Raw genomic sequence first — 27,428 nt, 5'->3', positions numbered from 1 at the left:
AACAGAGCAGGTACTGCCCAAAAGGAACACTCTGGAAACTTGTTGGGACACGTCTGCCTTTCACAAACGTTTGTGGGGAGTACTACTAGCATTTAAGGATTGAGGGTTAGCAATGCCAGACATACCAGAACACGCAGGGCAGTCTCCCATGATGAAGAGGCCGCCGGGTTCCCCAGGACTCACATGTCCACCTCAAGTTCACGTGGGATTATCTGAGCCTAGACTGTCAGTCCTGGGGCTGCTTTATTTCATATAAAAATACAATATTTATCCAAGGTTTTACTACACACTGCATTTTCTGTGAAGACAATGACCGTGTAAATCAGGGAAAGATCTATATTTTATTTTGTTTGAAACTTTATCAAGCATTATTTACCATTTCAAAAACTCTATCCCTAGTAGTAACATTGGTTGTCTTGTTCACTGGCCAGCAGTGAGCAGCACACAAGCGACCTCCCGCGGGCTCCACATTGGACAGCCTCACTGCACCTGCCCAGGCCCTTAGGCCACAGCACTGCCATATTCAGGGACACATTATTCTCTTTTATTATGCCTCCATATTATCATTACAGCATTATTATTATTTTTTTAATTTTGTGGGTAGATTATATTAGCTATACATTTCACTTCAATGGTAGTAGTAAGGGGCACATAACAAAATATTTACTTATATATATTAAAAAAGAGAGTCTGAGAAGTCTGAAAAGTTTTGCTGTAAACGGTCTCCACCAGCCTCAACTCTGAGTACCCGAGGATTCAGTCTCAAGTCCAGCAACATTGCGAAGCAGGAAATTTACCTTGAAAGGAGCTATGTACTCTAAGTAGTGATTTACCTGTCTGCCTCCCCCACTGGGCTGACCAGTTCCTTGGGGGCTGAGAGAACAGGTCCTGAACATTTCTGCTGTGCCCCCCAACCCACATCCTCATAGTGTCCAGTACCAGGCTGGGGACTCAGGAAGCATCCATGGGATCCCCCAGTGCCTTCTTTCTCGAGGTGTTCAGCACCTAGAACAGCTCAAGAGAAATCCCCCACACCCTACCCTGACAGAGCTGAATCTTACTGGGGCGAAGCCTTGAGTTGCAAGGCAGAAGCTCTTGTGATGGGATTTGGGTCATATTCCGGGTTATAGGAGGAGCTGCGGAGTATGGGAAGCCTCCCACTTGGTCTTTGGTTTTCCAGAAACTCCACCATCACAAGCAGGATGTTAATCAGTAACCGTCCCACAGGGGATCATACTTTGGAATAGCAAATATTTGCTGAAGGTTCTGGGCTGCAAAGCTGAAGCTTTGGTTTCTGCTCTGAATGAAGGACTTTTCCAGGACCCAAGGCCACACACTGGTAAGAGGCAGTGGGTTACAGGAGAGCTTCAATGAGTCTAATCAGGGAGGGACCGGGAAGGATGGTATCATCCCTGGGCGGGCTCCCATGTGAGGGCTGTGTGGCTGAGCAGTGCAAAGACCTCCATCCTACACTCCACAGGGACTGTATATACAGATTGGGAGCTGGAGTGGGGTAAGAGGCGAATTATAGACACAAGGGGCTCCTCTGCAGGAAAGAGGCCAAGGGAAAGAGGCTTGAAAGGCTTGATATTTCACCCACCACAACTCACAGCCGGAGTAAGCAGGGCCCCCCTTCCCAGGGCTGAGGGGAGGCGAGGATGTGTGCTCTCCCAGGGCTGAGAAGTGGCAGGTGAGCTGGTGATTCCTTACTGCCCGGGTTCTGTCTAGGAAGGTGTGTCCTCACCATGCTGGATGGTGTCCTAGTCCAGGAGTGCCCCCTGAACTCCTGGCCTAGACTCCAAAGGGTTGGGTAGATGAGCAAAGACTTTACAAAGACCTTAGGCGATATATGTCCAGGAGTGCCCAGGAATTACTGGGCTACCACTGCAGACTGCAGGACAAGCTCCAAAAACAGGAAGGTAAGACTCAGCATTGGGAGGTGGTGACATCTGGTTGGCGTGCTGGGCTAATTTCCTGACCATTGTACAGGGAGAAGTAACCTTGAATTCAGGAGTATTCTGTGTGGTCTTAATGTAGAAAGTAGCACTAAATGATGCCACGTAATCGTTTTAGCTCAGGCTCCTCTAACAAAACACCACAGGCTGGGTGGCTCCAACAGCCATTGATTTTTCACAGTTTTGGAGGCTGAAAGTCTGAGTCAGGGTGCCAGCGTGGCCGGATTCTGGTAGGGCTGTCTTCTTGGCTTGCAGATGGCCACCTTCGCACCGTGTCCTCCCATGGAGAGGAGGTGCGGAGGGGGAGTCTGCTCTCTTCTTCTTATGACAGCACTAGTGCTGTCACAGGGGCCTTGTCCTCACGACCTCATCTAAACCTAATCACCTCCCAAGCGCCCCAACTCTATTGCCATCACAATGGTGGTTCGGGCTTCAACTTATGAATTCTGGGGTGACACATTCAGTCCATAACAATAAAAGCGTGAAACTGGGCTGCGTTTACACTGAAAGAGCTATTTACCCAACGTTTACAATACTTGGGTGACCTGTTGAATGCGGGCTTGCCATTTAGAGTCAAAAAGAGCTTCCTCAACAGTGTCCTTTGGGAAACACAGTGGAAGTATTTCACTGCTTCTACAGGGTAGAGGGTAGTGCCGTTCAGACTGCAGAGTGAGGCCCTGAATTCCGGGGTGCCATTCAGCCCGAGCAAGGGGCAACATGCTGGGCCCTGGCGCTGGAGGCGGTTTTGTCCCAGGCATAGATAAGGACTCAGCCCCTGCATCAGGGAGAAGAGGCCTGGCAGCACCGCCTGTCAACACATTTTGCTGCAGGTGACCTTGGTCAAGAATAAGGGTCTCTGCTGATGGGAACTATTGTGAGGCCGGCAGCATCCACCCTGCACTCACTGGGCTGGGTGGCCTACCCCACCCAGACCCTCCCAGGGCAGTGGGCCCAGAGAGAGGATGAGGGAGGGCAGGTGTCCCAGGGGTTCTGCCCAGCCAGCCTCTGGGATCAGGCCTGCAGTGTGGCTGAACACCAGAACTGAGTTTGGACACAGTCAGGTGGCCCAGCCCAGTCCCAAGCCATGTATTTGGATGGAAAACATGGAAGTGTTCAGGAGCCAGGCTCTGTGTCCAAGGATGTGGAGGGAGCCTAAAAGGCGACAGAGAAGGGGATAGCTAACGGTGAAAAAGTGTAGCTCCCACGCTGTGCAGCCTAGGACAGTGAGAACCAGCATGCAGCCCAGGTGGCTGTGAGGGCTCTATGAAGCCACAGTGGAGGGAGCCCAGAAGTGGGTTGTATGAATTGCAGGGCCTCCTGCTACCTGGGAGCTGCAGCTATAGGAAGGAAGGAAGGAAGACCTCCAAGGAACTGCATAGCAGAGGTGCAGTGCAAAGAGAATTTTGATCAAAAATCCAGGAAAGCTCCAATACTTCCCCCCTTCCTTGCCTAACGGGCATGCAGGCACTCCAATCCCCACCCAAATAGGGCACAGGGCAAGGCCGGCCACCCATCTGGATGGGCAGCCTGACGACCAGATGGTCAGGGCAGTGAATGAAGCAGATCAAGGAAAGGTGTGTGAGGACCCCTGATTCCACCTGCTCAGACCCCCACCTTCTGTGCTGCCTCCTGCTCCCAGAGTGGACTCTCTTGCCCTGGCCCTCAGGGAGGAGACGGGATGAATGAAAAAGGGGTCAGGACTGAGAGCTGCCTGCTGGCCTGGCAAGGAATGGGAACTGGAGGAGGTTTTGCTCTGTGAAATAATGTCCCCTCTTTGGGTGAGCAAATGTCACCCACACTTGCTCTAGGTCTCCCTGGGGCAGGGCTAACCTACTTGAGCCACAGGAAGGAGGCAGGGTCCCTGAAGAAGCTTTTACTATCCCCAAAGACATTTTAGGAGGCATTAAAACCATCTCTATCCTCTCCTCTCCACAGGAAGTCTTGCAGCTGAAGGGAGGCACTCCTTGGCCTCCACAGCCGATCACATGAAGGTGGTGCCAAGTCTCCTGCTCTCTGTCCTCCTGGCACAGGTGTGGCTGGTACCTGGCTTGGCCCCCAGTCCTCAGTCGCCAGAGACCCCGGCCCCTCAGAACCAGACCAGCAGGGTAGTGCAGGCTCCCAGGGAGGAAGAGGAAGATGAGCAGGAGGCCAGCGAGGAGAAGGCCAGTGAGGAAGAGAAAGCCTGGCTGATGGCCAGCAGGCAGCAGCTTGCCAAGGAGACTTCAAACTTCGGATTCAGCCTGCTGCGAAAGATCTCCATGAGGCATGATGGCAACATGGTCTTCTCTCCATTTGGCATGTCCTTGGCCATGACAGGCTTGATGTTGGGGGCCACAGGGCCGACCGAAACCCAGATCAAGAGAGGGCTCCACTTGCAGGCCCTGAAGCCCACCAAGCCCGGGCTCCTGCCTTCCCTCTTTAAGGGACTCAGAGACAGCCTCTCCCACAACCTGGAACTGGGCCTCACACAGGGGAGTTTTGCCTTCATCCACAAGGATTTTGATGTCAAGGAGACTTTCTTCAATTTATCCAAGAGGTATTTTGATACAGAGTGCGTGCCTATGAATTTTCGCAATGCCTCACAGGCCAAAAGGCTCATGAATCATTACATTAACAAAGAGACTGGGGGGAAAATTCCCAAACTGTTTGATGAGATTGATCCTGAAACCAAATTAATTCTTGTGGATTACATCTTGTTCAAAGGTACTTTGATAATGTTCTGCTCTCCCAAGGCCACAGGGCCCTACAATTGTCTCTCCCTTTCCTTTCGTTAGGCCAGCATATGGTTAACGCTACATGATTTTCTATGAATGTGTTTTCACGTTTCAAAAACAGATTGATACACATATTGAACAGTGCCAGACACTGTCATTTGAGGCCCTTCCCTGGTATCCTATGTGCTTGTAGTCCTTATAATTTTCAGAGCACTCTACACAGCTCCCCTCTGACACTTAGAAGCATAGGGTCTTTCCAAAAAAAGGGGGGCTGGGGGATTATCTGGGGGATTTAGGATTGCATCATTGCTCCTTCATTTTTACTTTTTGACCAACTCTCTGCCCTTAGATTCTTATTATAGAAAATAGGGACACTTCACCTACTACAGTGTTAGAGGCTAAATGAGACAATGAATGTAAAGTGCCCAGATGGGCTTGGCACATAGCAGACACTGAGTATCTACTGTTTACTTGTTCTTCCAAACTGCCAATCAGCAGGTAGAGCAGGAGTTGTCTCCTTTCTAAAGATGAAACCAGCTCAGAGACGTTAGCTTGATCAAGGTCACACAATAAGTGGCAGAGGCAAAACCCAAACAAGGGCCTCCTGACCCCCTGATCCTAGGTTCTGTCCAGCCCTGCCTCCCTAATGGGGCACTGGACGTGGGTTGGATGCCACTTTCGCAGAGCTGGCACCAGACTTACAAAGCTCCGGCGGGGGAAGCCACTTTACAACCAGCCAGGCCACACCCCCAGGGCAGACATTTATGTAGAGAGTAATGTACCTGCCTGCTAGTAGCCTCTGCATTGTGGGGCCTTCTCTGAGAACCACACTAAACAGTGGGTGGGTGAGAAGTGTCACTCCTGCCACCTTGGACTCTGCACGTGCTTGTGCCTGGTGTGAATGAGACAAAGTGGCAGTCAGAGGTGCCAGGCAAAGGCTTTTCTCTAAGCTGGAGCCAACTATGAGGGAACGACTGTGAATTCCATTCAGGTCCAGGACAATGAGGGGAGCCAGGGATTGTTAGGAAACATTTCCCTGCTTTCGTGTGCGATTCCCAATAGGGCCTGCGAGTGGAGCTGCATTTTGCTAGCTGGGCTAGAGGACGGGGAAAATTTTGGGGAAATTTATTTTGCCTGCCTGAGCTGTGGAAAAGCCAACCCAATTAGGGAACGCCTTTCCTAGTTGGAACGAGAAGACGAGAAGTGAGAGAAGTGAGATAGAAGGCTCCCTCTCTATTATTTGAGCAAGAACAATGCTTTTCAAAGAGGGAATTTCTGCAATGAGTTCTTCTCTTACTTGTTCAGGGAAATGGCTGACCCCATTTGACCCTGTCTTCACCGAAGTCGACACTTTCCACCTGGACAAGTACAAGACCATTAAGGTGCCCATGATGTACGGTGCAGGCAAGTTTGCCTCCACCTTTGACAAGAATTTTCATTGTCATGTCCTCAAACTGCCCTATCAAGGAAATGCCACCATGCTGGTGGTCCTCGTGGAGAAAATGGGTGACCACCTCGCCCTTGAAGACTACCTGACCACAGACTTGGTGGAGACATGGCTCAGAAACATGAAAACCAGGTACAACTCTTGCCCACACCCTATACAAACTCTACCTTTCTGTACTGGCAAACACTCAGCACAATTTCATTGAATGCACCGTGATTTAATGTCTCCTCCAGTGAGCTATAAGCTTCCTGAGGGCAGGGCAGCATTTGTCTTTTTTTCCACTCTATCCCCAGCATCTGTCACAGAGTGCCTGGCTGATTCATTCATTGAGTCCATCAGTATTTTACGTTCTGCGACTGTGATAAATATATGATGCCAGGGATCCATCAGCAAACAAAACAGGCAAAATTAGTCTGCCCTCATGCAGCTTACATTCTATTGAAGGAAGACAAAGAGTAAATTAAAAATAGGTAATAATGCAGGGAAGGGGACAAGAAGCATCATCAGGATGCAGATGGAGGTTAGACAAGGCCTCTCCAAGAAGGTAACAGTAAGCAAACATCTGAAGATGAAGGATAAACCATGTGGATATATTCGGGGAGAGAAGTGTTATGTTACAGGCAGAAGTGTACAAGTTCTGGGATGGGAGTGTACCTGGTGGGTTTGAAGAACATCAAGGAGGCAAGTGTGGCTTCAGCAATTGGAGATAAGATCAGAGAGGAAACAGGGGCCCAGTCCCCAGAAAAGACTTGGGCTTTCCTGAGAGAGGCAGGAAGCCACTGGATGGTTCTGAGTAGAGGAGCAACCTGATTTGACTTCTGTTTTTAAAGGATCACATAAGCTCCTGTGTTGAGAAAAGACACTAGAGGGTAAGGATGGAAGCAAGGGAGAGTGGTTAGAAGGTTACTAGCAATCCAGGTAGAGATGCTGCTACCTGGACTGCGGTGGTGGTAGTGGAAGTGGTGAGAAGTGGCTGGATTCTGGATCTATTAGGAAGTGCAGGATCTGCTAATCGATTGGATGTGGGTGAGAGAGGTGTCAAAGGTGATCACAATGTTTTTGGCCTTAGCAACTGGAAAGACGGATTTGCCATTTACTGAAAGGGGGAGGAACAGGTCTGGGGTAAGTGCAGAAGTTCAGTCTTAAACACTTGGAACAGAAATATCTATTAGACATCCAAGTTGAGATGTCAAGACGACAGGTGGATCTGGAGTCTAGGGTGAGGTCCAGGCCGGAGATATAAATTCGGTCATCAACATAGAACTAGAATCTAGACACATGACAGGGTTGGGGTCTGTAAATACAGAGGAGAGGAAAAGAAAGCACAGAGTGGGCACTAAAATGTCTTCCCAATAAATTAATCCACCTATTGGAGTACAAGGAAAATGGCTGCAATACGAATTCCATGGCTATGGCTTCTGAATCCTGTGACTCAGATTTTGGCAGACAAGTGCAGCTAAAGGTCCCCAGGGTTAGTTTTATCTTCATTATTCTTCTTTCATTTTTCTTCATATCTTTAGCACCTAACAATGAACCCCAAACATCATAAGCCCTCAAGAAATGTTTGCTGAATGAATAACTTTTTAAATTAATCTTCGACATGTCATGTCCTCAATTATTTTTAAATAAATAAAAAAATTTTATTTTGAGCCACAGAACTCATCTTTTCAAGCAACATATTTTCAAAGGAGGACTCCAGTATACAAAATAGATGGTATCAGAGCTTCTCTGGCTAAAGATGGGTAGGGGTTGAAAGTTTTCTTTGCTCCCCTCCCCATCCATTCCCAGACTCCTCGGGTCTGCAGAATCCAGGAGCTGAAAACAGCCATCATCCAGGAGGCTGCAGGACTGCTAAAAGCAGCTGTTAACTCAGGTTGTTTTTAAAATATAGGGAAACGAACACATAAGTACTTTGCTAAAGAAAACGTGAGTCACTGGCTGAGGAATAAAACTCATTCACTGAAGCTGAAGTACTATTTGATAAGCTAGAAATATTTTCCCTGAGTAGACCACTGTAAAAGAATGGCATGAACTACATAGTCAACTGAAAGACTCATTAATGGAAATAATCTTAAAGAACAAAAATTGTGACCTTTTTGGTGTCCATAGACTAGGGCTTTGTCTACATTTCACCATCATCTGTTCTTGTACCACAGAAACATGGAAGTTTTCTTTCCGAAGTTCAAGCTAGATCAGAAGTATGAGATGCATGAGCTGCTTAGGCAGATGGGAATCAGAAGAATCTTCTCACCCTTTGCTGACCTTAGTGAACTCTCAGCTACTGGAAGAAATCTCCAAGTATCCAGGGTAAGTCAGGATCTTTCATCAGAGCCCAACCTCAGCATGAAATGTCACCAAAACAAATGTTTTTACAAACCATTTAACTTTGATAAAATACCTACTTGTAGTGGAAAATTAGATTTAAGTCCCAAATACTTGAAATAGCACCCAGGTTGGATGTTTTAAGAATTTCAAGCAACTTCATTAAAATAACTTTTCAACTAATTTATTTTAAGCAGACCTCTCCCCCTCTGCTTAAAGTGCTCAGGGAGAAATTTGACCCTGAAATAGAACTGGTTTACAGAGGCATCATCATTTATGTTGAATACAACTTGAATAGTTCATGAAATTACACCACCTTTACAATGAAACAAACCCCTAGACATCATCTAGCCCAACTTCTCCCTCCTTGTGGAAATCCCCTCCATAGCCCTACGAAATAGCCCTCCAACTTCTGTCTCTTCCTCTTCATGCTTCCAGTGACATCAAACTCACCATTTCTTTGAAGAGCTGCCCAATCCACAAATAGCTAAAATTGTTATATGTATATATATATATGTGTGTGTATATATATGTATATATGTATATGTGTATATGTGTGTGTGTGTGTGTGTATATATACACACACACATATATATATATGGAGAGAGACATACATATATATATGGAGAGAGAGAGAGAGAGTCCTGTAACTTCTGATTCATACTTTCTGCTCCTAGTTCTATCTCTAAAACTACTAAGAACAAGTTTTGTCACCATCCACATAGAATCCCTTCAGTTACTCAGTGTTTCTCAGTGGAAGGGTTCTTGGTTTTGAGGGGAACTGCTTGTTGTCCAGAGCAGTTGTGCATGTTGCAGGGAACTGGTTAGCATTGCTGGCCCATGTTCACTAATGCCAGTAGGAAACTCCAGTCATCACTATAAAAATGCTCCCACACATTTCCAAATGGCAGCTACATCTCTCTACATTCTTCCTTAGCTGTGTGGTTTAATATTTTCTTATACAATTGCAATTTTCAATTCCAAGAGAGACTAAAAATGGCATCCACTTAAGTAGGACACAGTAGGGTAACCGTGGCCTGGAATCAGGTCTTACAACCTCGAGAGGTAAGACAATTAAATAAAACAATCCTTCAGACCAGCACCTGAAAGTGTTTCTGCTATGAACACATGAAAAACTGAAATGCGCTGCTGCTTTATGAAGGGTCATCATGAAATTTAAACTGTAAATGATTAAATATTCTCTCTCTTTTTGCTCTGGGGAGTTAATTTTCCTCTAGGAAATCAGGGAATTTCCTGGAGTGAAAATCAGTGTAATTACATGTTATGTTTTCATTATCTCTTATAACACAGTAATTATATAGGTACGTCACTCATATCACATCTTGTTTCTGTAAAAAAGGGCCTCCCAAACATAGCAAGCAGCCACAATATAGGCAGCCAGAATTCAGGAAGGCTCCAGGGACCCCTGGGCTTGGCCCAGAAAATGCCTGAGTAGTACCAGGTGCTGGGAAGCTGCTACAGAAGACTAGCCATTCTCTGCCTCCACCTTGCCTGCCAAAAGGAAAGTCAGAGGACTCAAGGGATCCAGGCAGCTTGAAAACCTTTTAGGAGCACCAGCTCAGCTCAAGAATTAGTAGCATAAATTACATGCTCAATAAAGATTTGATGCATGAGTGCATCCTGAGTCCACACCTGGAATGTGTTTCACATATTCCACAATACTTCACATTGGGTTCCTGAGGTCTCCTGGTATTGTTTGAGACTCCTGTGGCAGTCCCTGGTGCAACCCCAGACCACTCCTCTTAACATAGATGGGCCTGCTCCACTAAATCCCAGGAGCATGACCCCATGGGTAGGACCACTGTGAAGAATTTCAAGGGGCTCATTTAATTCCTCCTTTGCACTGCCACACAAATGGTTATTTCCTTTTCCAGGTTTTACAAAGAACAGTGATTGAAGTTGATGAAAGGGGCACTGAGGCAGTGGCAGGAATCTTGTCAGAAATTACTGCTTATTCCATGCCTCCTGTCATCAAAGTGGACCGGCCATTTCATTTCATGATCTATGAAGAAACCTCTGGAATGCTTCTGTTTCTGGGCAGGGTGGTGAATCCGACTCTCCTATAATTCAGGACATGCATAAGCACTTCGTGCTGTAGTAGATGCTGAATCTGAGGTATCAAACACACACAGGATACCAGCAGTGGATGGCAGGGGAGAGTGTTCCTTTTGTTCTTAACTAGTTTAGGGTGTTCTCAAATAAATACAGTAGTCCCCACTTATCTGAGGGGGATACATTCAAAGACCCCCAGCAGATGCCTGAAACGGTGGACAGTGCTGAACCTTATATATATTTTTTCCTACACATACATACCTATGATAAAGTTTAATTTATAAATTAGGCACAGTAAGAGATTAACAATAATAATAACAACATTAAGTAAAATGAGTTACTTGAACGCAAGCACTGCAATACCATAACAGTCACACTGATTATAGAGAAGGCTACTAAGTGACTCATGGGCGAGGAGCATAGACAGTGTGGAGACATTGGGCAAGGGGAGAATTCACATCCTGGGTGGGACAGAGCAGGACGATGCAAGATTCCATCCCACTACTCAGAATGGCATGCTGCTTAAAACTTTTAGATTGTTTATTTCTGGAATTTTTCATTTAATGTTTTTGGACCATGGTTGACCATGGTTAACTGAGACTGCAGAAAGCAAAACCATGGATAAGGGAGGACTACTACAAAAGCATTAAATTGATACATATTTTTTAAGATGTTTGTGCAATCTGTCTGGTATTTTAAGCTTGTTTCTAAGAACCTTAGTTACTTGGCTAAAGACTAGCTGGGTAGAATATCTTTTCTCTGTTGCTCACATATTTGGATTTTTAAAAAGTTGTAGATGAGAACACTATGTCAAGATAAAGCCTTTGGGAGGAACACACGTACACATTCTCCTTGAGTCATGTGTTTCTCTCTCTTTCCTTCTCTCTGGTGCAAAATAAGTGTTTTATTTTAATCTATTACGGAGTCATTTCTTGCTGACTGACATCAGAAGAAAATAGCTCTAACCAGTCCTGATCACAGCATCTGCTTCCATGGTGCATCAAATCGCTTGGCAGAGGCATTGGCTGAATCACAGATCATCTAGTTCAATACCTTCATTTTACAAAGGAAAGAAAGAGGGACCCAGAAACAGGTCCATATGCTTACTTTCATGGGCCCTAGGCACGTTTAACCTTGTAGACTCCTCCTTCCTTCATGAAGATATATATGTTCTATGGCTGCATTGGTAGAAAGATGAATATATTCGTCTTTCAAAGTTGCATATCTAGCTTCAAAGTTATATGTCTAGCATATGGCAATAAGCAAAACACCTTCATGGGCCCTTACAGTACTGTCAGCCTTGGGCACTGTGTCTTCTGCATCTAGTGGATAAGTCATACCTTATATACCAGTGGGAACAAAATACTTGTCCAAGGTCTTCCAGTGTGGCAATGGCAGAGTCAGAAGCCTACCTTTCCTGAGTCTAGTCCCCAAGCCCTTTTTACTCTTCCTTCCATCTAAAACATCTGATGGGGACCAGGTAAACAGCATGCACTACAGCTACCCACGGGGGTTAAACAGAATATAAGCACGAACTTTGTCCCAGGGTGAAAAGGAAAATCGTAAATATCCCTAATCTTCCTTAGGCAGTCATTTTCTGTCACAGAAACAGAAAAGACTATATTCAGAGAATCCTGAATAGAGCTGATTTACAGTGTGAACTATGTTAACTAAATGCCTAATTGGATTTCTGTCTGTCTGCTATCTAATGTTTAAAAAAACCTAAAATTCATTTATTGATTAGTTGTTTAATATAATTCAGAGTAATGTGAATAGGTAATAATATTAATATGCAGTCTAAATACTGACTTTTCATCATTCCATAACCTGGACTGATGAAAAGTCAGTATTTAGACTGCATATTAATAAAATAAAATTCATTCCTGTATTCATTCCAAGAGTACTAATTGACACTTATGAAGGGACAGGCAATTCTAGGCCCTAGAGGGCCAAAGACAGAGGACTAACTCTAACTGACATTCTTAAGTCACCTTGTTTGTGTTCAATTAGTCAGATTTGTTTGTGGAAAAATAGTAGAAAGAGGAATAAAGTAGCATCCAGTCAAATTTCCCACTTTTAAGAGATGAAATCTGGAAAAATAAGTCTGTGAGAGCACAATACTCACTGAAATCAATATGGCCAAACCCAGTAATAAAAAGGTACATTATTATTGAAGGATTCATATAACATGCAGATAAAAAACTCCTGCCTTCTTCCCACCACATACACTGCAAAGCAACAACAGCATAATAATTGTATTTAATATACTACTCTTTAAGGTAGAAAATGGACCTATTCTATATTTTAAATATACTTTTTAATGTTCCCCCATATTTGCTTTAAGACGTTCCTAAGACACTCAGTTTCAGATTTCCCAAGTACACAGGCATGACAGAAAAACGCAGACCAATAAAAAATGTAACTTACCTTACACAAATACATACACACAAATTCAGGGTTTCCAACCGAGAGGGGGAAATCTTAACATTGTACAAGTCTTCACTATATATGTGTCGAGTTTTTGTTTTTGTTTTTGTTTTTGTTTTGAGATGGAGTCTTGCTCTGTCAGCCAGGCTGGAGTGCAGTGGTGCGATCTCAGCTCACTGCAACCTCCACCTCCCGAGTTCATGCCATTCTCCTGCCTCAGCCTCCCGAGTAGCTGGGACTACAGGCGCCTGCCACCACGCCTGGCTAATTTTTTGTATTTTAAGTAGAGATGGGGTTTCACTGTGTTAGTCAGGATGGTCTTGATCTCCTGACCTTGTGATCTGCCCGCCTCGGCCTCCCAAAGTGCTGGGATTACAGGCATGAGCCACCACGCCCGGCCAAGTGTCGAGTCTTAAAAATTGTTCCTACACAGACACACTCAACCACACATTCTCACATATATATGCTGTAACAACTGAGAACAGGTTACTGACTTAATCTAATTCATTCTATCTTCATTGTAAAACTTCCACTCCAGCTGAAGAGCCTGTTTCATTTCAATTCAAAGATTTCTCATATATCCACTAATTGTATGGCAAAACTGACTCATCTCCAGACTAAGATATTCAAGCTCAGGAAGTCAAATAATAGAAATGATTTTTTAAATGTGTATGAGGTTATAAAGAAAAATTTTATGTGCTCCTTATTTAACCTCTATTAAGTAAAATCCTTTATAGACCTATCTCCATTTCTGCAGTAAAAGTGAGCTCTACAGTTAGCTTGTAAGGCTAACTAGTGAAATTCCTGGACTTGTTCTTAAAAATGCAAGTTTTAGTAACTAACAAAATGATGATGAAGATGTCCCTTTTCCCTACAACTACAGATGGAGGGAGATTTTTCTTTGCCATACAACTAGCTTAAAGGATTAATTTGATAAGTTGTTAAACTGAGAACTTTCACAAAAGTATCCATCTTGTTTTTGATATAAATGGAGATACATGTAGTTATTCATAACTGTCAGTAATTTGCTGTTTATCCTGTTTCTATATATCTGTCCTTGAGAGTATAATTTTAATAAATATTTCAAAGATTTTAGGAAATGTCATGTTCTGTTAAAAAACTTCCAAAAGTAATTTTGATGAACAGTTTTGATAACTTAGTACTAACTAGGACTAAGACTGCAATTGACTGCTCTACATTCCTGAACTTTATAAGCAGTAGTTGTTTCTCTCTGTCAAATCAGTTTCCCCTTTTCCCATTTGCATCATGGGAAAGTGAAACCTTATAATTCTGCTAAATTTATTATAACAAATAAATTGAAATTCTCCATTTTATTAAATTAATAGAATGTTATGAATCAAAGCACCAAAAAAACTGATGCAATTTTGATGTCTCGTTCTGTACCACATTCTCCAGATCTTAATATATTCAGTTCCACATTATTGGTGCTAGTAGGAGACATAATGAAAACAGTTAAATGAAATCCACAGTGAGTATACTGATTAACCAGTACTGTCAAATTTCTCATACCTATTGAATTTTAACTACTGACGAAATGAGCAGTAACAATTCCATTTACCTGATTGTCCTTTGGCAAAGGATATTATTAAGAATCACTAAAAATAGCCACAAAGAAGCCATATGGAAGGAAGAAGGAAAACAAATGGCATGAAAAGGTCTCTCACTGAGTAACTATGCTCTTATAGTTGACGCTGGTATATTTCTTTTATTCACTACCTAAAAATGAACTATCTTACTCTTTAATTATAGAATAAAAACTGCAGGAAAGTATTTAAGACTTTTTTTACAAACACAGGTATCTCATTAACCTATGTTTTATTTTGAGTAAATTCATTATTCATTATTTCACATTATAAAAAGTAACCACACACACATATGCATTCACAAATTAGATCATCTTTATCATACATCGATATATTTTAAAAAACAAATATCTTCTAATATCAATATAGTTATATGCTGATTGCATTTTGAAATAGAGAAGCTGACAATAGCTTCACACGGTATATCTCAAGAACTGACAGTTTAAAATTAAGAAGTGTATATATTCCACAGGCAAATTTTGATGGAAATATTAGCATTAGTACAAATAAATGCTGTTGACATAGCTTAAGCATGATAGCTTGGAATAACAGCTGATTCAGACTAGATTCATCATTTTAAATTAAATAAAGACAAGTACAATCTAAAATGTAAACAAAGTATTTATAAAATAAATTCTCTAGGAAATAAAGAAAATCATCAATCTATTATTTTTAAGGTATTTATAGCTCAAAGTTACCAGAAATCTTTGTGGAATTTTCATTGCCAAATTTAAATTTGGGAATGTCCGGGTACAGCATATTGTCACCACAATCCAGAGGGCTGCCAAAATCGCAGACGGCTGTTTGCATCCTTTCAGTGTGACTTTTCAAGTGGGCTTGGAGAGTCATGAGAAAATGCAGTATCTTTCTTACCTTCCAAGTCCCCCTCCAAGTGCTTATCAAGCTAGGACAATTCAGCTGACGTAGACTTTCATACGATTTTTAAATGCTAAAACTCTAGAACAATTAAATAGCTGGTTTCCTGCACAAATAAATGCAGACTTGTCTCTTTTGCAGCAGTGGTTAAAGCACATTCCTAGAGATGTTTTTCATTACACTTCACTATAACATTGGAATTCTGTAACCACATTATTACTCAAGAAATATATATTATACCTCCTAGGGAATCTAATTTGAAATATGAAAAGTTTAAAATCAGCTGTCATTATGTCTCTCTTTCTGCTCATTAACAACAACAAAAAAAAACCCAAAATTTAAAAACAAAGCCCCAGCCACTGCTTTAGCTTTTGTGTACCAATCACATTATCTCCTGCTGCCTTTGTTTTGCCTCCTTCATCAAGCAGTTGATTTAAGGATTGGATTTTCTGGATTTTCTTTGGGAAGAAAGAAATGAAGGAAGAGAGGGAGGGTGGGGAAGGAGGGAGTGAGAAAGGGAGAAAAAGAAAAAAATATGAAAAATGTTATTCATATAATGTGTACAAAGTAAATTAAAAATATATAGATACTCTACTTTGAATAATTCTAATACATGAGAAGTCTGATTAAGGGAAAAAATGAATTACACATTAAAGATTACTTGGAATGATCTTTAATTACCAAAAATTCTGTGTATATATAACATAGCATTCAATTTAATTCATATTTTTCCTACATTTTTAATTTTACATAACCATAATGGAAGTTACATAGGCATAAATATATGAACTGCCTTAAAAGACAAGATATAATAACATACCTATGCTTCCTTTAAGACACTAATATTCCTAAATACCAAATGTGTCATCTCAATGACACTGAAAAGCTGGGGAATGTATTGCATAGAATTTGAGAAGCAAAAATTAAGATAAATTATACTTTCCAAAATCACCTCACAGGCTTATTTTAAATGAAAAGAACATATTTTCACTTGGATATGGCCTATTTTGAATTGTGGATACTATTTCACAGAAGAAAGACCAATGTGGATATCATCACCCATCCAGCCATGTGGCAGTGTGCACTCAAGAGAGATCCATATAAGTGCCACATCAGATGGAAATATAGTTACAAACTTGTATACCCAGTCACAAGTTAAAAAAGCAACTGTGGATATCAACGTTCCTCCTTTAGAATCAGAAAAGACTAAATAAACCTGATGTGATTTGTTATCAAAATGTTTGTTTCTAGATTCACTTTTTAATCAACTATACATATATATAAATTATATAAATAACTACATATTATGTATGTTGAACAAGAAAAAATTCAGTCTATGAAAAGGAAAAGCATGCTCAACAGTGAAACAACAGATAAAGAGAGTAATCTGAAAGAAAGGAGAACCAGCATAAATATACTGGGTTTCAATGGTCTTTACTGTAAAAAATGCCTATGGCATTTAGAAAAATATAGCAAGTGGACAAGAGATTACTTTTGATGTTACTAAATATGCTCTTCAACAGAAGAATTTCAGGGCAATCTTTTCAGAGGAAGAGGGTTTAGGGTAATAAAGAGGATTTCAGGATGCCAGAGCTAGAAGGCACCTTAGAGGAGGAGGAACCATGAGACAGCCCTGTCATGTGACAGACACGCACAGCGAGGGCCAGTGCGCTGAGTTGAACTTTGCACAACCACTTAGCTGCTGCTGGGAACGAGGCACACAAAGCTCTCTATACACCATTACCACGTCCTGCCTCTGTTTTCATGACTTTTTTTTTGAGACGGAGTTTCACTCTTGTTGCCCAGGCTGGAGTGCAGTGGCGCAATCTCAGCTCACTGCAACCTCCGCCTCCCGGGTTGAAGCGATTCTCCTGCCTCAGCCTCTTGAGTAGCTGGGATTACAGGCGCACGCCACCACAGCTAGCTAATTTTTGTAATTTTTTAGTAGAGACAGGGTTTCACCATGTTGGCCAGGCTGGTCTCAAACTCTTGACCTCAGATGATCCACCTGCCTCGGCCTCCCAAATTGCTGGGATTACAGGCGTGAGCCACTGCACCTGGCACTTTCATGACTTTTAAGTGGAACTTCCATCGTATAATCATGCGAGCAATAATTGTATAGCTAAAGAGCATTCTCTGTAAATAAAAATATACTCTGCATTGACACTAACCTGTAATATCAATGTTCATTTTTTTCTATTACTATTACATTTTTGTAATAGTACATTGGTCCTCTTTCCTTGAGCTCTAGTCAATACATTTATTTCTAAACTTATTTCTAAATTTTGAATGAAGTTGGGCATTTACCCAACGACCAATTACAATTTGGAATACATATAGTTTGGATGTTTGTCCCTGCCCAAATCTCATGTTGAATTGTAATCTGCAATGCTGGAGATGAGGCCCGGTGGGAGGTGTTTGGATCATGGGGGCTGATCCCTCACGGCTTGGTGTTTTCTTTGTGATAGTGAGTTCTCGCAAGATCTGATCATTTAAAAGTGTGTGGCACCTCCCCCAACCCCACTTTCTCTCTCCTGCTCCTGTTTTTACCATGTGATGTGCCTGCTCCTGCTTCACCATCTACCAGGATAATAAGCTTCCTGAAGCTTCCCCAGAAGCAGATGCCACTATGCTTCCTGTAAAGTCTGCAGAACTATGAGCCATAATTACTTTGCTTCATAAATTACCCAGGCCCAGGTATTTCTTTATAGCAATGCAAAACAGCCTAAATCAGATCCTAAAAGGGACTCCAGCACAGTTTTTGCAAAAGAATGCATTTAAGAAACTTTATTCAAAAATGTCCATGCATTCACTAAAATACATTTAAAAGAAAATCTAAATCTTGTTAAAAGTCTGTTCCAACCAGAAGGTTCAGGTGTCCTATATGAAATGGCTAACTTGTAACTATGGTTTGGGTATCCTGGCTGAATCATTTATAACCTGATATAGTCTCTTATCATGGTGATTTTTATGGTACCCCTCTCTTAAATATTTAAGGTAAAAGAAAGACTTCAACAAATCAAACAAGATACAAACAGCACATTGAAAGGAATCATGGGGGAAAAGGAGAAAGGAGGCCCTTTATAACCTCAGCTTCAAGACACAATACAGTCTGTAAATCTCTTCAGTTGATTGGACTCACAATTCTGGGTTCCATGCTGCCACTTATTTCTTAAGTGACATCAGCTGTACCAATCTTTCTGCACACTGGGTGATTAAATACCATATCCTTAAGCTAGGTGTTTAAAGGGATGCCTTCTTAGAGATAAATTCCCTAAATGTAAACATTTCATAGAAAAAAAATAGATTTCAGACATTAGTGGGAGCCATTTAAATGTTTCCTGTTGATTCCCTAAGGTTATAATGCCTTTGCCATATATAAGTTATTCTATATAAACTAACATAACAGAGTCACATGTGACAATAATACCCTTTAATTTATAACATTTTCTCATCACAGACATTTTCTATTCTTTGGAAAGTACTTAAGTGGGAAGGAAAGTGTGTTGAGCAAAAGAGTAGGATAATACACTCAGTCTGACATCACTTGATTACTTACAAGGTAGCCTTCCGTGGTTGTGTATCTTTACTTCCACTGCTCTTGGGGTCAACTGAGTTACCTGTCCCACGGGAAGTACTCGGTAAGGGAGTATTAGGAGAAAAGGAAGATGGAACGCTGCTGGCATTACGAGTCCGGAATGAATCATCTGAAAGCAATACATATAAAGTCAGACATATCAAATATACTAACAAAGAGGGTAACCAAAGAGAAGAAAAGGTTAATGATAGCTAACTTTTTCACCTTTTAAATCAATTTTATGAGGGTATAATTTACATACAACAAACTGCAAAAAGTTAAGGTTTTGACATATGTACACCCCCATGAAGTCATCACCACAATCAAGATGTGAACATGTCTATCACTATGAAACAGTCCCTCATACCCCATCACAATCCTCCTCCTCCCTCTGCAAACCACTCCTGTCAACTATAAATTAGTTTGTATTGTCTAGAATTTTATATAAATGAAAACATACAGTATATACTCTTTTTTGTCTGGCTTCTTTCATTCAGCATAATTTTGAAAATCATTCATGTTTTATGTATCAATACTTCCTTCCTTTCTATTTCTGACCGGTATTGTGTGAATCTGTCAAAATTTGTTTACCCATAATATCTGTTGATAGACATTTCTATTTTTTTCTAGTTTTTATATATTACAAATAAAGCTGCTATGAACACTCACGTACAAGTCTGTGTGTGGACATATGTTTTAGTTTCTTCTCAGTAAATGCCAAAGAGTGGAACTGCTGGGTCATACACTAAATATATATTTAACTTCAAAAGAAACTGCCAAATTGATGTCCAGAATTTCTTTTCTTTCCTGACATTTCTGCCAGGAACATGTGAGTATTCTGGAGAGTTACTCCACATCCTCACACACACTTGATATTGTGAGTCTTTCTAGTTTTAGACATTCTAGCAAGTGTGAAGTGATATCTCCTTGGGTGCTTTTTTTATTGCTTTTAAATTTCCATTTCCCTAATGATTAGGACGTTAAGCATCTTTTCATGCACTTACTTGTGTATCTTTTGTGAAGTTCATGTTCAAACCTTTTTCCCATTTTAAAATTGGTTGCCTAATTTTTATAAAGACATCTTTGTATATATTCTGGATACAAATTCTTTGTCTGGTACATATGCTATGAATATTTCCTCCAAATCTATGCCTTGCCTTTTTTTTTTAATGCTCTATTTCAAAGCCCAGATGCTTTAATTTTGATTAAGTCCAGTTTGTTGATATTTTTGTCTTATGGTCAAGATAAACCTTTGTGTAATCCAAAATCACAAAGACTTTCTTCTGTATTTTCTTTAGAAAATATAGACACTTTTATGCTTAGGTTTATAATACATTTTGAGTATAGTATAATTTTGTGTACAGTGATAAGACTTGAGATTCACAGGAATGGAAAGTCAGATACTGCCTGTTTTCACTTATAAGTGGGAGCTAAATAATGTGTACATGTGGTCATAGAATGTAGAATACTTGTCACTGGAGACTAGGAAGGGTGGGAGTGTCAGAGGAGATGATGGATGAGAAATTACTTAATGGTAAAATGTACACTATTAGGTTACACTAAATGCCCAGACTTAACCACTATGTAATATATCCATGTAATAAAACTGAACTTGTATGCCTTAAATTTATATAAATTTAACAAATAATTAAGGTTCAGGGTTTGTTTTTGTTTTTGTTTCTTTAATATGGATATCCAATGGTTCCAGCACTACTTTTTAAGTAGACTCTATTTTTTAGAACAGTTTTAAGTTTACAGCACAATTGAGTGGAAGGTACAGAGATCTCCCATATCTTCCCATTCATATACAGCCTCCCAACTTCAATGTCTCCCAGCAGTGGTACATTTGTTGCATTGATGAACCCACATTGACATGTCATTATCACCCAAAGTCCACAGTTCACATTAGGATTCACTCTTAATGGCGTACATGCTATGGATTTGGACAATATATAAATGACATGTTTCCATCGTTTTGGTATCATACAGAGTGTTTTCACTGCCCTAAAAATTATCTGTGCTCCATCTATTCATTTCTCCTTCCCCCGAACCCCTGACAACTACTTATCATTTTACTGTCTCCATAGTTTCATCTTTTCCAGAATGTCATATAGTTGCAATGTTTCAATTTGCTTCTTTCACTTAGTAGTATGTATTTAAGGTTTCTTCATGTCTTTTCATGGACTGATAGCTCATTTCATTTTAGCACTGCATAATATTCCACTGTCTGGATGTATCACAGTTTGTTTATTCATCTACCTACTGAAGAACAACTTGTTTGTTTCCAAATTTTGGCAATTATGAATAAAGCTGATATAAACATTCATGCTCAGATTTTTGTGTGGATGTAAGTTTTCAACTCCTGTGGATAAATACCAAGGAGCACAACTGCTAGATCATATGGTAAGAATGTCTGGTTTTGTAAGAAACTACCAAACTGATGTTCCATAGTGGCTGTACCGTTTTGTATTCCCACCAGCAATGAATGAGAGTTCCCGTTGCTTCACATCCTCACCAGCATTTGCTGTCAGCGTTTTGGATTTAGACCATTCTAATAGGTGTGTCATGGGGCTTCATTGTTTTAATTTGCATAAACCTGATGACATATGAGGAACATCTCTGCATATGCTTGTTTTCCATCTATATATCTTCTTCAGTGAGGTATTTGTTCAAGTTTTTGCCCATTTTTTAATCAGGTTGTTAGTTTTCCTACTGTTAAGTTTTACAAGTTTTTTGTATATTTTGGATAAAAGTCCTTTATCAGATTATGTGTTTTGCAAACATTTTCTCCCAGTCAGTGGCTTGCCTTCTCATTCTCTTGACAGTATTTTTCAAATAGTAGTTTTAATTTTAATGAATTTCAGCTTATTCTTTATTTCATAGATTGCACCTTTGACATGGTATCTAAAATGTCATTACCGTAAGCAGGGTCATCTAGATTTTCTCCTATGTTAACTTCAAGGAATTTTATAGTTTTGCATTTTACATTTAGAACAGCGATTCATTTTTGAATACATTTTTGTGAAGGGTGTAAAAGATCTAATTTTTTTTTCATGTGGGTGTCCTATTGTTCCAGCTGCATTTGTTTGAAAAGACTATCTTTTCTCCATTGTATTGGCTTTGCTCCTTTGTTCATGATCATGTGACTACACTTACGTGGGTCTATTTCTGGGCTTCCTATTCTGTTCCTTCAATCTGTTTGACTATTCTTTTGCCAATACCACACTGTCTTGATCGCTGTAGCTTTATACTAAGTCCTGAAGTCAGGTGGTGTCAATCTTCTAGCTTTGTTCTTCTTCATTATTATGTTGGCTATTCTGGGACTTTTCTTCTCTAGGTAAACTTTGGAACAGTTTGTTGATATCTACCAAATAACTTGTTGGGATTTTGACTGAGACTGCATTTAGTTTATAGATCAAGTTGGGAAGAACTGACGTCTTGACAATATTGAGTATTTCTAGCAATGAACATGAGACATCTCCTTCTTTATTAGTTCTTTGATTTCTCCTATCAGAATTTTGTAGTTTTCCTTATATAGATCTTGTACATATTTTGTTAGAATTATGCCTGAGTATTTCATTTTTCTGAGTGCTGATAGTAAATGGTATTTTGCTTTTAATTTTAAATTCCTACTTGTTCACTGCTGGAATATAGGACATACTCAACTTTGCACATTAACCTTACACTGACCTTCATATATTAACCTTATATTCTGCAACCTTGCCATAATCACTTCTTAGTTCCAGGAGTGTTTTTGCCAATTCTTGTGGATTTTCTACATAGATGATCATGTTATCTGTGATCAAAGACAATTTGAGTTCTTCCTTTCAAAATCAGTATATCTTTTCTTTCCTTTTCTAGAACTTCCAGTATGATGGTAAAAAGGAAAGGTGAGAGGAATACATCATTGTCTTGTTCCTGATCTTAGAGGGAATGCTTCTAGTTCCTCACTACTGTGATGTTATCTGTAGGTTTTTTGTAGATGTTCCCTATCAAGTTGAGGAAGTTCTCTATTCCTAGCTTACTGATGGTTTTTATCATGAATAGGTGTTGGGTTTTGTCAAATGTCTTTTCCTCATGTATTACCATGATCATGTGATTTTTCTTCCTTGGCCTGTTAGTGTGATGTATTACATTAAGTGTTCTTCAAATGGTGAATTAGTCTTCTATAACTGGTATAAATCCTACTCAGTTTTGGTGTATAATTCTTTTTATATATTGTTGGATTTGATTTGCTAATTTTTTGATAATTTTCACATTTGTGATCTTGAGAGATGTTGGTATGTATTATTCTTTTCTTGGAATGACTTTGGTAGTTGGGTAATGCTGGCCTCACAGAATGAGTTAGGGTGTATTCCCGTTGTTTCTATCTTGTGAAAGAGATTGTAGATAATTGGTATAATTTATTCCTCAAATATTTGGTAGAATTTATCAGTGAACCCATCTGGGCTAGATGCTTTCTGTTTTGGAAGATTATTAATTACCAATTCAATTTCTTTAATAGATATGAGCCTATTCAGATTGTCTATTTCTTCTTCTATGAGTTTTGAATTGAGTCTTTTGTTGTTGTTGTTGTTGTTGTTGTTGTTGTTGTTGTTGTTTTTTGTTTTTTGAGATGGAGTCTCACTCTGTCTCCCAGGCTGAAGTGCACTGGCATGATCTTGGCTCACTGCAACCTCCTCCTCCCAGGTTCAAGCGATTCTCCTGTCTCAGCCTCCCGAGTAGCTGGGACTATAGGTGCATGCCACCACACCCAGCTGATTTTTGTATTTTTAGTTGACAGGGTTTTGCCATGTTGGTCAGGCAGGTCTTGAACTCCTGACCTCAGGTGATCCACCCGTCTCTGCCTCCCAAATTGCTGGGATTACAGGCATGAGCCACTGCGCCTGGATGAATTGTGTCTTTCCAGGAATTGGTCCATCCAGCACCATTTTTAAAAATATTATTCTATCACCATTGATTTATCTTTGAAGCCTTTGTTAAAATCTACTGACTATATATGACAACATAGAACACAATGTCTTGATTACCAGAATTTTATAGTAATTGTTGAAATCAAACTTATATTTAAGTTCTCCAGCTTTTTCTTTTTCAAAACTATTTTGGCTACACTGGGGTCCTTTTGCATTTCAATACAGATTTTTAGAATCAGCTTATAAATTTCTGCAAAAAGACTACTAGAATTTTAATTAGGATTTCACTGAATCTCTGGATCAATTTAGAAAAAAACTGACATTGGAACAATATTAAGTTTTTCAATCCATAAACATGTTATATCTCTCCATTTATTTAGGTCTTTAGCTTCTTTCAGCAATATTTTAAAGTTTTTATGTATCTCTAGCATATTTTGTTAAATTTGTCCCTGAGCACTTAGTGTTTTTGAAGATACTGTAAATGTTATTTTTTTAAATAAACTGTCTTTTTCAGAACAGTTTTGATTTACAGAAAAATTGAGATGACAGAACAAATAATTCTCATATATCCCCCTCATCCAATTTCCTCTATTAACAGCTTACATAAGTATGCTATATTTATTATATTTAATGAACCAATACTGATACATTATTAACTAAAATCCATAGTAGTTATTATTTTATCTAATAGCAACTTTTTCTGTCTCAGGATCCCATCCAGGATACTATATCACATTTACTTGTTAGTTCTCCTTAGGCTCTCCTTGGCTGTGACAGTTTCTCAGACTTTCCTGAACAGTTTTAAGTAGTATAACTGAAGACAGGCATAAGTCCCCACACAATGAACAGTGGATTCGTGTTAAGTAAAAAGTATCCAATCTGGCATTCCAAGCTCTGACTCTGACCTTTCCTTACAGTTTTGTTTGTTTGTTTGTTTGTTTGTTTGTTTGTTTTTGTTTTTGTTTTTGTTTTCTGGAGATGGAGTCTCGCTCTCTCGCCCGGCTCACTGCAAGCTCTGCCTCCCGGGTTGACACCATTCTCCTGCCTCAGCCTCCTGAGTAGCTGGGACTACAGGCGCCTGACACCATGCCCGACTAATTTTTTTTTTGTATTTTTAGTAGAGACAGTGTTTCACTGTGTTAGCCAGGATTATCTGGATCTCCTGACCTCATGATCTGCCCACCTCGGCCTCCCAAGGTGCTGGGATTGTAGGCGTGAGCCACAGCGCCCAGCCTCCTTACAGTTTTATCTAACACTACTCCATTATACTCACTCCACACTCCAGCCAAACTAGTCAGCTGCTGCTCCCTGAAAACACCAACAATCATCTTTTGTTTATGACTGGTACTGTGAATGGAATGTTATTCTATACACATCTCTGCCTGTCAAAATCCTAGCATACCTTAAGGTTCATCTCAAATGACATAATCATCTTGAAGCCTGTTTTGAGTCTGACAAATAAGATCTCTTCTCTATGCAAACATCTGACACATTTGTTAAAAGATGTTCTGCTTCCATTTTCTCTTTATAGATGTATTACATAGTAAATATTTTCAGTTTCTATTTTAAGTAATGAATAACAATAATAAGCACCTTTTTCTAACCAAGAACTCTAGGAGATATTTCATTCAACCTACAGTTCTCCCTCAACTAAAAATAATATTGAGACATTAAAATAGAATATTTTTCAAATATTTTAATAAAATATTTACTCTCATGATATAGTTTGGCTCTGTGTCGCTACCCAAATCTCACCTTGAACTGTAACAACCCCCATGTGTTGTGGGAGGGACCCGGTGGGAGGTAACTGAATCATGGGGGTGAATTTTTCCCATGCTGTTCTCGTGATAGTGAATAAGTCTCACGAGATCTGGTGGTTTTATAAAAGGGCAGTTCCCCTACATACACCCTCTTGCTTGCTGCCATGTAAGACACGTCTTGCTTTCCCTTTGCCTTCTGCCATGATTGTGAGGCCTCCCCAGCCGTGTGGAACTGTGAGTCAATTAAACCTCTTCCTTTATAAATTACCCAGTCTTGGGTATGTCTTTATTAACAGCATGAGAACAGACAAATACACCTCATAAAATACATAACTTAAGACTTTGGATGTAAGTTTTAGAATCTGCGGACCATATCTACTCTCTTGGTTCTTAAGGTCACTTAAAAACTAGCAAAGTTAAAACTAAATAAATTAATGCACTTAATTAAAACTTTTAAAAACCACTTCTGAATCAATATTCTTAATGATTTAGACAAAGAAATTTCTTGACAAAAAATGTTACAAAATCATGAATAAACATGCTCATTACAGCTAAGTGAAGAAGTACCAAGAGGACAGGTGAGATCCATCCAAGTCTGAAGAACCCCTTATGAACATCTATAATCATCTGCACCATTAGCTCGAAGCTAATTCAAACCGGTTTTGTACACTAAAATTTTTAAAGGCACTCTATATTTTAAATAAAGTTCTTAAACTCTGAATGTTCCTTAGTACCTCCTAAAGAATTCACAGCTTTACTGAGCTGAAAGTAATCAATGGTTTTATTATTTATAGTCCAAGATATGGGGAAAATTTTAGTTAATCAGCTTTCTGTTATCAAATTATTTCTTGTGATAATCACCATCTACCTTGCAGAAAATCACTTTATATACTGTACGTGAATGTCGATGCTTTAATGCTAGAAAGATTTTCTCTTCCAGCAAATGAACCAGTTTACAGAAGAGCCAATGAGTATATACATTCCTCCTAAGAATTAAAAAGAAAAAGAAAAAGAAGACAGAATACTCAAAATGTAACCTAAAAAGAAAATGTAACTAATCTCTTAAAAATTTCAGATCTTTGAGCAGATTCACTACTATTTACACCTAAAAAAATTACCATAGATCAATAGTAAAATTTTCAACCAGTATCTCCAAAGCATAAAGTTAAAAACACACATTTAGCCACTAGTAATTTTAACAATATAGTCTACATTATTTATAGTATAATTCTATGCTCTATTATATAAACCAGAGGCCAGCAAATTACAGTCTGTGGGTCAATCCACTGCCTGTTTTTGTAGATAAAGTTTTATTGGAACACCGCCATATCTATTCATTATGTACTGTCTATAGCTGCTTTTACTCAGTAACAGCAGAGTTCAATTTGGCCAACAAAGCCTGTATATTTACCTTCTGGCCCTTCAGGGAAATGTGCTGACCCCTGCCACAAACTTCCAAACACATAATATTGTAAATGTCTAGCTGTTCATCTAGATTTACAGTGAAGTCCTGTTGTTTTTAACTTCCTTAAAAATTATTGCAAAACCTTTTTGTCTGTGCCTCAGTAAACCTTCCCAGTATGGCAAAACATACCCTATCACTTTTGTTCTTTTTCTATTTTAAAAGTACTAAACTCTTGAGTCTTGACACAGTGAAGACAAAATAGTTTAGTCAAATATTTTCTCAATTGCTAGACAAAAGTTTAATTTCTTAGGGATCTGATAAAGATATAGATTTAAGAAAACACTATATCTAGTAC

At 39.9% G+C, this 27,428-nt stretch overlaps 2 protein-coding genes across 7 annotated transcripts in view; one reads left to right on the top strand and one right to left on the bottom strand.

The window, feature by feature from the left end:
* The first annotated feature begins 1,259 nt into the window (after positions 1-1,259).
* Positions 1,260-11,182, top strand: SERPINA10 (serpin family A member 10). The gene is made up of 5 exons (XM_004055625.5): positions 1,260-1,339; positions 3,891-4,658; positions 5,975-6,248; positions 8,273-8,423; positions 10,334-11,182. The coding sequence occupies exons 2-5, from the start codon at positions 3,941-3,943 to the stop codon at positions 10,523-10,525; spliced, it is 1,335 nt and encodes a 444-aa protein (XP_004055673.1). The 5' UTR covers positions 1,260-1,339; positions 3,891-3,940; the 3' UTR covers positions 10,526-11,182.
* Positions 11,183-14,835: 3,653 nt separating this feature from the next.
* PPP4R4 (protein phosphatase 4 regulatory subunit 4) overlaps positions 14,836-27,428 on the bottom strand; it is a 105,103-nt gene continuing 92,510 nt past the window's right edge. For all 6 annotated transcript variants that reach the window (XM_031001973.3, XM_055361374.2, XM_055361371.2 and 3 more), the window contains 2 exons: positions 18,978-19,125; positions 14,836-15,876 (listed from right to left, as the gene is read on the bottom strand). In XM_031001973.3, the coding sequence (XP_030857833.1) occupies positions 15,852-15,876; positions 18,978-19,125 (173 nt within the window). In that variant the 3' untranslated portion in view covers positions 14,836-15,851. The remainder of the gene's footprint in view (positions 15,877-18,977; positions 19,126-27,428) is intronic.

This window comes from Gorilla gorilla, chromosome 15 (genome assembly GCF_029281585.2).
Source record: "Gorilla gorilla gorilla isolate KB3781 chromosome 15, NHGRI_mGorGor1-v2.1_pri, whole genome shotgun sequence".
Classification (NCBI taxonomy): Eukaryota; Metazoa; Chordata; class Mammalia; order Primates; family Hominidae; genus Gorilla; species Gorilla gorilla.
This window is presented reverse-complemented; position numbering and strand designations above follow the sequence as displayed.